This window comes from Coturnix japonica, chromosome 2 (assembly GCF_054131305.1).
Source record: "Coturnix japonica strain WE chromosome 2, WE-NBRP24, whole genome shotgun sequence".
NCBI lineage: Eukaryota > Metazoa > Chordata > Aves > Galliformes > Phasianidae > Coturnix > Coturnix japonica.
In genome coordinates, this window is record NC_140664.1 from 133632399 (window position 1) to 133645829 (window position 13431).

Here is a 13431-nt window from a genome sequence, read left to right on the forward strand (position 1 = left end):
TCATAAAAAACAGATACTTTATTTTATATGCAGCTAGGTTCACCAGTCATCAAAATAGACTTTGTAATAGTTACTTTGTTTTAAATAGGAGGTGACAATGGCAGCTATGGATTTCAGCTACGTGAAATGTTCTAAAATCGTAAATTAAAAGAACTTAAATATTTACAAATGACGATTTCCAGAAGATAAAAGGGAATTAAAAATACTTTCCAGGTAAAGTAAAATAATTCGTCCAGTAAAACCATACTAAAAACGTGAATTACCGAGATACTGCACATGGAATACTGAAAGATGAACGCCTTCCTGTCATTTAAAACACCCGCAAAGCTTAAAATCTCACCATTTAAATTACGTTGCTCTAATAATTTCTCTTACTGAAAACCAGTCCAATAATCCAGGCTAACCCAGGGAACTGCTGCCATTCCTGCCCATGGGCACCCCGAGCTCCTCACCGCATCCATCCGAAGGGTCCTCCCTGTGCTCATGGTGGCTGCAGCAGCCAATGGCTCCCAGCGCAGCGCTCTGCGATGACTGATGGTGGCTGCGGGGGAAGCTGAGCCCGGCTTTGCTCCTCTTGGCTCACCACCTCAGCTCTCAAAATGCCACTGCTGAGGAAGGGAGCCATCGCAGATGGCCATGGCCACGTAGCCCTTGTGGCTGAGCGGGTCTGCCACCTTCATGCACTGCCCCACCGAGACCTGGTAGAGGCGGTTGTTTTTCTAGAGAAGATAAACAGGAGTTCTTTACTGCAGCTTCTCCTCTGCTTTACTGACAAACTGGAGCTGAAACCAACGTACCATGCCGTGTGTACTTACCCCAAAGGTCCACTGCTGTGATCCGCCGGAGCCGTGGCACTTCATGAGGCGAGGAGGGTCGGACGAGCGAGTTTCTGACACATCCAAGCACAGGAGGTTATTTAAAATCAGCTCGTGATCTTCATTGTAAACCCACACCTGAAAGATGAGATAGATGAGTTGTTAACTGCAGAGTTACGGGATAACAGGGATATGCCTTGGCACACTTGCTGCTGCTTTGCTGTTGGGTTGTTTTTACCAGCAGATGCGGTGCTCCACCACCTTCCCAACACCACACAGCACAACCCTGTGCAGAGCTGCTCAGAGGACCATGTGAGACCCTATTTAAAAGTAAAGCACATCCATGCATTCCTCCTGTCCTGTTGGGGTGACAGCAGCATGCAGCCCCTCCCCAAGCTCAGCCACTGCACCAGCACTAAGCCCATCCCTGAGGATGAGGAGGATGTTGGATCCCCTCAGCTGGGCCAAGAGCTGCATGCCATGAGAGATGTGCCATGAGCCAGGCAGGACACAAAGACAAAAAGTACCTCAGGTTTTCCTGGAAAGTCTTCTGAGAATCAAAGTGACGACAGGGCAAGGAAGATGGCCCCATACAGCCACTTCCTTTACAGAAGTTATCTATATCAGACTTAGAGGCTGGGTCAGTACAGCTGTACTAAAACAAAACCCCACAGCCAATATGGGAAAAATCAACCAACCAAGGAAGCTCCAGTAAGTGGAGGACTTCGGCTTTCAGAGTGCAGTGTTGTGTAGCAAAAGGCACAGGGGGCAACTGGAAAAGCTTTGTGGATGTATGTTCATTTCATCTGTAAATTGCATTAGGGCTACAGGAATGCAGTGAAAAACTTCGCTCTAATAAATGCAAGCCAAAAACTATCACAGGACCAGCCTTCTGTGTGACAGAATCATGGCTGTGAACTCTGCTGCCAGAAAAGGCATTCCAGCACTCCCAGCAGCTGCCATCTGTTGCTTACATTGGCACCAGTGCGTTATTCCAGAGTTTTTTAGAGGACAAAATGGAGCTGACGAGCACCAAGAAGCCACCTCAGCATGAGGATGAGCTGTGCCCAGTGACTGTATCGTTACAGCTACCTGCAGCCCTGCAGCTCATGTTGCTAGTGGCTGACAGCGCAGCACCAAATGACTTGTGAAAGTCATCAGGAATAGCAAAGCATGGGTTCTGCTACTGTTACCTCAAGCTACTGCTATCCAGGAGACCAAACCTCTTCCTGAAGGTATTGCTAATGCTGATGTGTGGTCCTGTTTCATATCTGTGTGTGGCTGAGGATTTGAAGAGGGACTGTGGGATCATGTTCTTCAATGGGCTGATGAAAACTCAGCAGGAAGAGGTAGCTCACACTGCTACATTTGTCTGGAGTGACCCATGATGCAGAGATTTAGGGAGGAGAACCCTACAGAAGACCTATAGCACTTAAAGTGAATCCTTCTACAGACAGTTCAAGAGGCAGAAGTACATGTGCTTACATGGATGGAGTGCTACAAGAGGTTAACAGCCCTTGTGACTTCCCAAGCCCCATGCAGCTGAGCACAGATGCCCACCAGTTAACTCAAGCCTCAAGAGCAGCATTCACAACTTTAAAGCCAAATATGATGTTAAGTTACTGAGGTCCCTGATCCTGGCTCTGTTTGCTGTTAAGAAACCTTAAGTTACTGAAATGAAGGAAATGAGCAGAGAAGAGGTGAAACCAAAGAGAAGAGGAAAAAAAACCACACAACTCAGCAGACTATGAGAAGATTTTTTTTGACAAGGAGCTCAACTTGAAGCATTTAGGCCAGGCAGAAGACAAGCAGGCACTAGATGCATGAGAAAGCCAATCTAGACCACAACCATCACCACTGGTTACATCTTCTGTTGGCCTTTACGCTTCATAACTGGACTTTGAAGCTCCTCTTACATGTTTGTCAGTAACTGCTTCTCCTCTGGGGCATTTATTACGAAGAACTTCCGCACCTTTGCTGTCTAATCACCATCTGATTAACCTTGGACACAACATTTTCAGTAGAACCCACAGCACTTAGGGTTGGATTTTTTGCTTGTTTTTGTTTGCTTTTTTACTTCTATATTTCATTATGAAAGACAGATGGAGATGTCTGACCTTTCGAAGCCCTTAGATACTTTCTGGCCTCCTTCACCATCCCAGTTTTGTATGGGAAGAGGTCACACACTGCTGACATTGAGCAGAAGAGTTCACTTCAGCTGCCTTGGCATCTCCATGCAACCACTCAACTACACCACGTTAATTCCATGTTAGCCTTCTGCTTGCAAAATTCACACTCAGTATTTCTGCTTCTCAGCTTCTGTTACTTCAGGCTTCTCATCCCTTATCTCAGCTCTACCAGACCCTCCCACTACTTCTACTTGAGCTATTTCTAACTACTGAATACACAGAAGACCATTTTCCAGCCCAAAGTACTGCGCTCAGTGAGTCTCAAGAAGGACAGTGTTGTTTCCAAGACCTTCACATGTCTTCCCAAGTAGAGAAACTGCAGTACTGAGACTGCTATCTATTCACGTGGTAAAAAGTAGCCTGGAAAGAGAAAGAGTTAACTTATTCCAGACCCAACACAGGCTTTCTTACCAAGGCTAAAGGTATAAATGGGACAGATAGAATAGATACTTCTAGAACAATATAGTTCTTGCCATTTTTTGGCAATATCAGTGGAAAAGGCCAAAACCTTCCATTACTCCGCAAGTTTCTTGTCATGTTTTACACATAAATTGTTACAATGCCTTCTTTCTTTACATTGTTCTTATGTATCTAGAGAAAGAGCTTACAGAAGATATGAAAGAAATCAAGCTGACAAATTGTTAGTAAAGTATAATAGTAGAAAATCATGGTGTTGGTTAACATACTTGGAGAACAAAATCATTGCAAAAGACAACAGCAGAGACAGTTGTTTTTTTTCCTTGTGAGAATTAGTTGCTTAATTTACCACCATTAAACAAGATAAACAAAAACCAGACAAACTGATGCTTGGATTGTTCATCTCTCAAAAATCAAAAGGTTAACCAAAGTTTTCTGTCTCTGAGAGAAATATCAGACAAAGGCTTTGATAAGGAGGAAAAACAATAGGCTTTCTCTTCAAACTATTTGGCAGTACACTATTGGAAACACCACAGCAATGAAGGGAAACAGAACAGAAACCTATCTGTTCTTACAGTGGATACTATTGTATATGTTGTACTGAGGGGCACGGTTCAGTGGGGAAATATTGGTGGTAGGTGGACAGTTGGACTAGATATCTTGGAGGCCTTTTCCAAACTTGGTGGTTCTATGATCCCATTTATTTTGTGTCTTTGACTACTTGTCTCTTCAAATGGGATTTAGTTTTTAGTCCTGAGTGCCATATGCTTCTAAACTGTAATGCTCTCAATATAGTTCTTAGCTGGATAACAGTCTTTAAGGCATTAGATGAGTGCCTCTCTACCCTGGTGATTTTCCCCTCATTTCAAGTCCTGAATTTCTGTTGTCAGAAAGAAGTGGAACAGCAGCTTTTATATCAATACACGAAGCCTCTATATTGGATGTTCACATCCATTCCCAGTTAAGACCCAGATCAGCAATCCATCAGCAGCCAAAGAACTCACTCAACAGAAAGAACTCCAGGTAATTTAGAAAAAGCAACAAATTGTCAATGTATCCCAAACTACAGCAGCAGAACGAGGGTAGTAGAATGTATTAAAAACAGTGGGCCAGGAAAATGTTGCCGTGAATCTCAGTATGAGGAACTGACTGGAAGGGCTTCTACAAATCCTGAAGTGTCAATCAGCAGATTATGAATCCCTCAGGTGCCACTTGAGGACAGTCTCCAGCCACATATGGAGATTCACCCCACAAAGACAGGGGATTATAACATTCAACATTCAGTAGGTAGAGCATTAAGTTCTGCAGTCTCCTCTGCCAGCCTTTATTTTTCTTTTTTTAACAATACTCTGGAATCAGCCTGCTTGCTGATAAGATGCTTCATCAGGGCATTTTACCAGCAGGAAAACATTATCAACATGGTTCGCTACTCAAAATATCATACCTGGTTTTGATCATTGTAGTCACACTCGCGAACCACTACCAGGCCTCCTTTCTGACTCGGGTGACCCTGGGCAACCAGGCATTTGTTGGTTTGAAGGTGATACAGCTACAAAAGGAAAACAGTTTGATGGACAAGGTAAACAACAAACACCACGTACCAAGGGGAACATACATAAATGTTTCAGAAGTGCTCAGTGTGCTCACAAAGAAAAGCAATAGAAAGCCCTCTCTCCCCTTTAAAATACCTTTTTGTTTTTCAGATTTAGAGAAATAGCCAGTATTCTCCAGTTCCATTTTGCTTTCTAATTACATTAATTCTTCCCTTGGAGTGGTACAAGTGCAAATAGACACAACTTGGCTCAGTGCAAGATTCTTTCCCTTTCTTGCTCTCCCTAGAAGCCTATGGTCCCATCAACTAACAAATCTAAACTGCATCCTACTGCAGTGTAGCTTCAAAAATGTCCCCTCCCACATCATCTCCTCATGGAACAGGCATGAAGAGGGCACAGGACCAAGGTTTTGAGGAAAGGAGGAAGGTCTTAAACACAGCTGACATCATTTGCTTACAAATTGGTCCTCAAGAGCATTTACACAACTAAAATGTCATAGTTGCTATTTTAACAACAGATGAGGTATGAAGGAAAAGGTTTAAACACTCCTTAAACACACTGTTTTATCTGATTTTGTCCCACTCTGCATGTATGGGAGGTGGCACAGCAACAGATCTGCCATACACACTAAAATAATTATAGCCAGTCTAGAGCTGGATGTAGAGTAAAAATAAAAAGTGCTGTCCTGAACCGGAGGCCAAGCTGGCTAATTAGTAAGTTGTGTTTCATTGTGAAGACATAGATGCCTTGGTGTTTGTATTGATTCCAATGATGTTTATAAACCAAGACACTTCCAGTAATAAAAACAAACTGCTCCACCACACTACCACAATTAGAGAGCACAAAGACCAAGTAATACTCTTCTCTAAAGAAACAGATGTCCCAAGACACATCAACTGCCTCCCCAAGCACACCATGATTCTCCTGTTCCCTGTACACATCTGAAACAAATTACATAAAAGCTTCTAAGTTACATTTCCTCACACTCCAGAAACTTCTAGGAGTGGTTTAGTTTCCATCTTAAGAGTTTTATACGATTTTCCCCCCTTGTTTTTACCAGCCATGATGGTCAGCATTTGATAACACTGCTAAGAACCATTAGGATCTGTGATTATTACAGTTCTTCCCAGCTGTCAAACCAACATTTATCTCTGGCCCTACTAGCTTTTGAGAATAAATAGGGGTTTTGAGTGATATATCCTGAAGAGCATGGCACGCAGTGGGTGACACTGGCTGATAGCTCTGTTCCATGTAGGCATGTGGAACTAGTTCATACAGACATCAGAGCCAGAGCTCACACACACACAGCGCTGGTACTGGGTATTACTCTGGAACCCTGAAGCATCAATACCTACTTATTGCAGTCTGCACTACTTCATGGAGCACACTCCATCATCTCTACCTGATGCTTCCAATTACTAAGATAGGCAGGAATCTGCTAGCCATAACCTATATGCAGACAAAATAATTCAGTAAAAGATTATTCAAACAAACTGAACAAACCAAGGCAGTTTGTTGCAGAACAAGAACTATGTTCAACATCAACAGATTTGAGAAAATCTTTCAGAAAATCTCTCTCTAGAAACAAACCTCTGTATTTTTAAGAAAGTTTATCTTACCCTTCCACGCTGGATTATTTTTGGTCGTTTTTGCGCTCTATTAATAAAAACTGGCTGTGGAGCTTTGGCATTGGGCCCAGATACTTGCATCTCAGGATAGATGTTATCTAAATACCACTTGAATGACTTGCAGTTCAATCTTTTTCTCAGTTCTACACGATCAGTTATATTTCCATAGTTCCTTGTCCTTAGCTCAGGTCTCAAAGCAAAATACTGCTCCTGTAGTTGAGGGAAGGGGAGGAGAATAATTACAGATTAGTGATTTTTAACTTCTTCCTGCTAGTAGAGCTCTCCAAGTTTCGTTTCTGGCAATTGCATTTACCAATATCATGACCAAAAGGAGAAGAAAAGTTCCCTCAGAGTCTTTAATTCCAGCTAGATTTACAGAGCTCACAGCAGAATGATATTTGCACATCAGTTAACTCACCAGATATGATTTAAAGATCAGCTTTCAGGGCACTGAGCTGCAATGTTCTGTTGGATTAACCTCTACCAGACCCCTGGACTTTGCCAACACATTTTGAGTTACTTCATGCCATCTCTGGCATAGAGACAGCAGACTCATCTCACAACGGATAGCACAACTGTCCTTATCAAGACCTTTGTTGCATCACCTTTATCAAGACTGACTCATCACTGTTCTTTTAAAAGTAGAGGAAAAGGAAACATTAAAAAGAAGGGAATATTGGACACCTCTAAGGAAGTTTGGAGATAGGCCAGACCTTATCAGGAATTGGTCTGCTTACAAAGAAAAAGTAGCTCTGCTATTCTAATTGTCTCTTTTGGGGTTGAAGTTCAAATTTTGATATCCTACATCTCCTATATTTTTATTTCCATTGCATACATGAACTCAGATCTTTTTAACAACAATCAAAGCCAAAAATTTACATTGTTGTTTTCTTCTATTACATAGTTTTATTTATTACATGTTGGTATTCGTCCATATCTGCAAAACAGTCCTGTCTTATCTCTGTTCTATTCATCTCACAATCACTTCAATAGACAAAAATATCTCCAAGCTTGCATTCCATCCATAAATCTGTCACAATGACAGTCTCTGGCAAATATTATGGAATTAGATTACACACAGCTGGAAAATGTTAGAACATAACTGTGTGATAACAGACCGCTACAATCAGCAATATATGTTCTCTTTGGACAAAGCAGTATTAGATGGAAATAAAGAATCAGTTCCAAGCTGCAAAGAAAACCATCATTAATCACAAACTACTGTGCCCAGACACCAATAAAATAGAAAGTGATAGATCAAGTCTACCAATGCATTATAAAGATGGAGAATGAAGATAAAAATTAATGACTCCTAATAGATTCTTCAAAGTGACAGAGTATCAAGATGAAGGATGGGCTTTAAAAGATAAAGCTTTAAGGAATATAAAGTTAAGACAATATGTCCTCTACAGAAATTGTAGGGACCACTGGAGCTGGCAATAAAGCAAATCCTATGCCCTCAAAAGACAAAATGCTCTCAAGTACAGAAGAGATGCGGGCTTCACACGATAGACCTGATCTACTTTTAAAAGCATCAGTGCCAGATCTGAAAACAGGGAAGAAACACTCTTGTCCTTGAATCTAGAAGTCAATCTTGATTGGCCTTACAGGGCTAGACAGACTAAGAATCAGACTGCTAATTGTAACAAAAAGCAAACAATCAATAAAACTGCCATCCCACCAACACAGAAACTACCTGAAGGCATCCAGCTCCCACATGCTAGTGATTTAGACAAAAAAATTGCTGAGGTTACAAGAAACCTACACATCGTCTTTTATTTCATTAAAAAGGCATAACACTGAATCTCCCTCAAGCAGTAGCAGCAACAGGGGGGAAATTTCAACACTCAAAAGCAAAACCACAAGCTTAGAGTTTAGGAATTCAAACCAAAATAAACATTAGGAAATCAGAATACAGAAGAAAGATCCCATCAGTAAGGCCAGGAGATTCATTGTGACAGCCTTCAGACACATAAGCCAACTAATAACTATTTCATGTCCTAGAAATGTCTCTTACCTTATATTCATCCATCCAGACATGTGCTAGCCTTAATGAATTATGAGCCATCGTGTCCTGTCCCCCTGGAGAACCATAGGGACGTCTTTTACGGAAAATGTGTCCTACTCTGGAACAGGGAATGATCAGAAGTCGACCCCCACACATCCAAATCTGCCCACAGAAAAGCAGAGTACAGCTTACCATACACATACTGACCAGGCTCACTACCCCCTCACCTTTAAGAGATACTTCAGTAGGTTTACATGCAATATGACAGAATTAAGTGTCAGCAGTGTTGCTCTACATGCCAGGCTTTCTGATAAGTTAGTCAAAGAATAAGAACACAGCATTGAGCACTAGAAGCTGTTTTCTGTCAGGGTAGTGACAGTGAAGAGGAGAAAACATTGCAATCCCAATGAAGCATCACTTTCAAATCCCTTGTTTTGATTTTCTTCATATTTTTTCCAAGCAAGGTGACACTTCTTTAATAAGAGATTTAAGAGTAAAGTAGAAATCTTACATCCCCATGCCCTCAAAATGGAGTTTGAAATGCACCACAAGCTAAAGAAATATAAGTTTACATATCACCTGTGCTGCAGTCAGACACATGTATTCTTCAGTCTACCTGCAGAGTTCATTTAGTGTTCACATAAGCTATTTTCATAAATGTATGATCACTCTTTTCTGTGCATGTCTAGTACTATCTCCAGCCATTTATTTCTAGTATTATGAAAAGTTTAGCCAAGCAAAGAAAAAAAACCCCAAGTCTGAGCTCAAAATTCTTTTTTAATTTTCCTATTAAAATTTGACATGAAAGTTATTCTAAAGGTTAGTGTGCCAGAGGAATGAATTCCTAGGAATAAAAGCACTAGTTTGTGTATGCAAACAACTATACCAGTGCTAAATACACTGTATGGAGGGAAGAGAAGCCAGACACTGAGATTCATGCTCCAATACACAAAATAGTAAGAGTACCCGAAAAGATATTTCCAGATTTTCTCCTCCCCAGATGTCCATGCCACTGTCATACTGTCCAAGCTCATTGAAGTACTCACGGTCCATAGCAAACAGACCTCCAGCCATAGTGGGTGATCTAAAATGGAACAGTGAAAGCTGGTCAATGTTTTAAACAAGAAAAGCAATTTCTGCTGAACTAGTTAAAAGGCTTGCATTTAGACAACACACAATTCAATACCAGAAATAAAACTGAAATAGGTAATAGAAAATAAGACTGCTACTGGGCAACATAATCAAGAGAAATAGTTGATAGGTCAGGCATCTGCTTCCAAAGCTGCACATACAGATACATTCCATAACATCCTGATCACCCATATATTACACAGAGCTGTCTGCTGCACAGCATGCAGAAAAAGCCTTACTTGATTGGAGCAGTGGCTCCCTCAGGTCCTTCAAGCTCTGACAAAGGAACGAGATCCCACTTAAAGTGCAGGCCCCAATTAAACCCTCCACGCACAACTGGGGAAGAGCTGTAGGTAAGTGTGTCAGCACTGATGATGTCAATCACAGGGCACACCACAGTCCTGCGGTCTTCTTTGATTGGAGTCAGCAGAGGTTGCAGCCACATCTCATTCACCTCGCAGTGACTGTCCAGGAATACCAGCACTTTTCCTACAGAGGCCAAAACACGCAAAATATAAAGACTTGAGGTAACGCAAAATACACAAGCATGCACATTGTACCTGCAGAGTATCAGCAGTATCCTTACAACTCTGTGTAACAGAAGAGAAATGCCATCTGCACTCAGAAGGGCTGACAAGCCAGACAGCACTGGGATTAGCCCAGTCACAAGGGCAGAAGGTAGATCCTGGCTACTGATACGTATTATAAATCGCTTAAATGGGCAGTTACGGGTTTTATAGTCATTAGATATCACACTCAGACCAAGCAGAACTGCTGTACTTTAAAAGAAACATCAGAACTCAAGAGTCTGGAGATAGACTTATCCTGAAGAGGAGCACCTCCCATGCATGAATGAGACTACAGAGACAAACAAAGATGACAGTTACCAGGTCAGTTGGACTATCCTCGTGACAAAACTACTTTTATCCATTGACTGTAATCACCTTAAGCTTCCTTCATATCATACTCCAGTACTTACCACTGTAACCAAGATCTGAGTTTTAAGCCAAGCCATTCTGACAAATTAATCTGCACTGATTCATGACACAGATCACGGCACTTCAATTCCTGAATATAAAGTAATGCAAAAAATCCCCACATTTCATTAGCCTTAGTTATTGTGGATCCAGACCATTTGAAAAGGAGAGCAAATGCCCTGACATGGCACAGCCAGACCCAACAGTATCAGAGCAACCAACACTTCAGTCCTATCAGATTACCTGCCATGGTCAGAGAGGACAATTTGGCTCCTAAAAGGTTTAGGTAGTCTAAGAAACCATCTGAACTTTAACTGCATAATGTTATATAATAACATTATGTAAATTTAACGTGGAAGAACTGGAAAAGAGCTTTATAAAAACCACTCAGACAAGTTATGTTTGTGTGTTTCTACTAACAACAGGCAATTTTTGGCTGAGGGGAAAAGCAGACTCCAGAAATTCAGAGGAGCAGTAAAATGACTTACAATTACACTAACACAAGTGGGTCCAAGCACAGTTTACAAGATGTAAGCACAATTTTCTCTCTGGATTGTGCCATTACAAAGCTAATGAGTAAACACCAATTAAAAGATTTTATCCACCATTCAAAATTATTTGGTTAAGTAGCCTATACTTTCTCAGGCAACAAAAGTTTAACAAGGACATATATTAAGGTAAATGGCACAGCGTACATAAAAGACCAGACACAGTTCATCCTAATTTAATTAACACTCACTACAATAACAGAAAAGCTTTTGAGAATCATTACAGTTTGATGGTGAATTAGAAGGCAGCTTTGAGTTTCCTGTAGTAGGAAGCAGATTGTCATTTTGGGGCAATAATCCCCAAATGAAACATGCTGAAGATACTCTGAGAACTCAGTATCCAGGGCAGAGGGAGGCACTCCTCAAACACCAATCTTTCAGTCAAGAATAAGGTAAATTATTCACTGCCTCACTATATGTAGCCAAGCACTGTTTTTACTTTACCATTTAGAATGGGTCAGTGAAATAATCAACTCATTTTTTTATTACTCACTTATGAAAAATGAGTTTATACAATGAAAGAAGAAAGAAAACACAAATCAATACTTAGACAAGAGTAAAAAGATATTAAAATCTGCTTCCAGATTTGCCAAGTCATTGTTTGGGTGATTTGGAAAGAAAACTATATTCCTCTCTTACACAGCAGAAATTTCCTGAAGTTAATTACAAACCATAAAAACAGGGGATTTATTACATCTACTCTTAATGTTTCATTGAAACAAGAAACGAATCTTTCTCACTTCCTTCTCATTAAGTCATTAAAAGAGTAAACAAAAACCTCAGCTGAGGAGTAATTCAGCAAAGCTAGGAGGAAGTACATTAGACTTAATGTAGAACACTGTCAATATCATGATGTATACTTTTAATATTAGTTAAGGTAACATTAATTAAGATTTCCAATCACCATCAACCAATAGACTTCATATAGCTGTTGTTATGTAATTTAACAGAGTCACTGACATACTGGAACAATTTCATATAACACTTCACACCTAAAAACAGTGTTAACCAAATCTTCCCTCCCCAGCTTAAGTTGTGCAGCTTAGAAATTGGCATAACACAGACACCTCTGCAGTGGGGTAAAAGCAACTGCACATCAAACACATCTGAGAAAACTGTGGCACGGGAAGAGAAAAGTCACCCAACTAACATAAGGTCAGAGTATGCAAAGAAAGGACAAACAAGAAAGAATACCTGTAGCATGAGAGGCTCCAACCATCCTTCCTCGAATCAAGCCTTCCCGCTTCTCATTTCTTACTAGTTTTGTTGTCTTTGGAAGCTGAGTTTTAACATATTCAACCAAGTCTTTCTTCAAGTCATCTAGAAGGAGAATACAAGATCAACAACAGGACAGATGCTTCGGGAGAGTTCAAATCAGGACTAAACATTAAGCTGCATTTTCTTGAATAAAGACTGGATTGCTATTATTTTGCAAAGCCTTTACTACAGTATCATTCAAGTTAATGGGAAAGAACAGATTCGGTGCTAAAAGGAATTACCACTGCTAAAAAAATAAGTTTAAGATCACTGTATGAGGAAATAACATTTCTCTTCCTATACTGTTAATGTTGTGTGTCACTTGCAGTAAGAGTAATGAAAGCGATTTAAATTATTACATTCTACACATTTAAAAAAATACTGAGACTTGAAAAGCACAATGACATCTTTTATCATCTGTACCTTCTCAGCTGGTTCAACAGCAGATAAACAGAATTACAACTACAGAAGCACAGAATCATAGGGGTTGGAAGGGACCTCCAGAGATCATCAAGTATAACCCCCCTGCCAAAGCAGGTTCCCCACACCAGGTCACACAGCTCAGCATCCATCATGGCACTCCAGTCACAGGACTGGTATTCCATGACTCACATATCCCCTTGTTGCAGTTCAGCGACTTGCTTACTCCTCATACTGCATGCATTGGTGTTATACTGGTTGTTTCACCAATGAGACTAGTAGTTCTCTGTAAAAATAGCATTTTCTCCCATCTTTAGCTTCAAAACATACTCATTCACAGCCAGAAAGGCAAGAACAGCAACTTTAATGCTTTGAATCTAATTTGGTCTTTGAATTAGGTAACAGGTCAGAAGAGTGATGGCATTATTACCTAAATACAGGCATTAACCAAATGCATTACCGTATTCAAAAGAGCGGGTTTTGAAGCA

At 40.7% G+C, this 13431-nt stretch overlaps 1 protein-coding gene across 1 annotated transcript in view; it reads right to left on the reverse strand.

Annotated features, from left to right (window-relative positions):
* GALNT11 (polypeptide N-acetylgalactosaminyltransferase 11) overlaps window positions 1-13431 on the reverse strand; it is a 32099-nt gene continuing 18668 nt past the window's right edge. The window contains exons 5-12 of the mRNA XM_015852861.3: window positions 12461-12586; window positions 9981-10230; window positions 9577-9694; window positions 8620-8772; window positions 6594-6812; window positions 4866-4970; window positions 816-953; window positions 1-719 (exon numbers count right to left, since the gene is read on the reverse strand). Coding sequence (XP_015708347.1) covers window positions 588-719; window positions 816-953; window positions 4866-4970; window positions 6594-6812; window positions 8620-8772; window positions 9577-9694; window positions 9981-10230; window positions 12461-12586 — 1241 coding nt within the window. The 3' untranslated portion in view covers window positions 1-587. The remainder of the gene's footprint in view (window positions 720-815; window positions 954-4865; window positions 4971-6593; window positions 6813-8619; window positions 8773-9576; window positions 9695-9980; window positions 10231-12460; window positions 12587-13431) is intronic.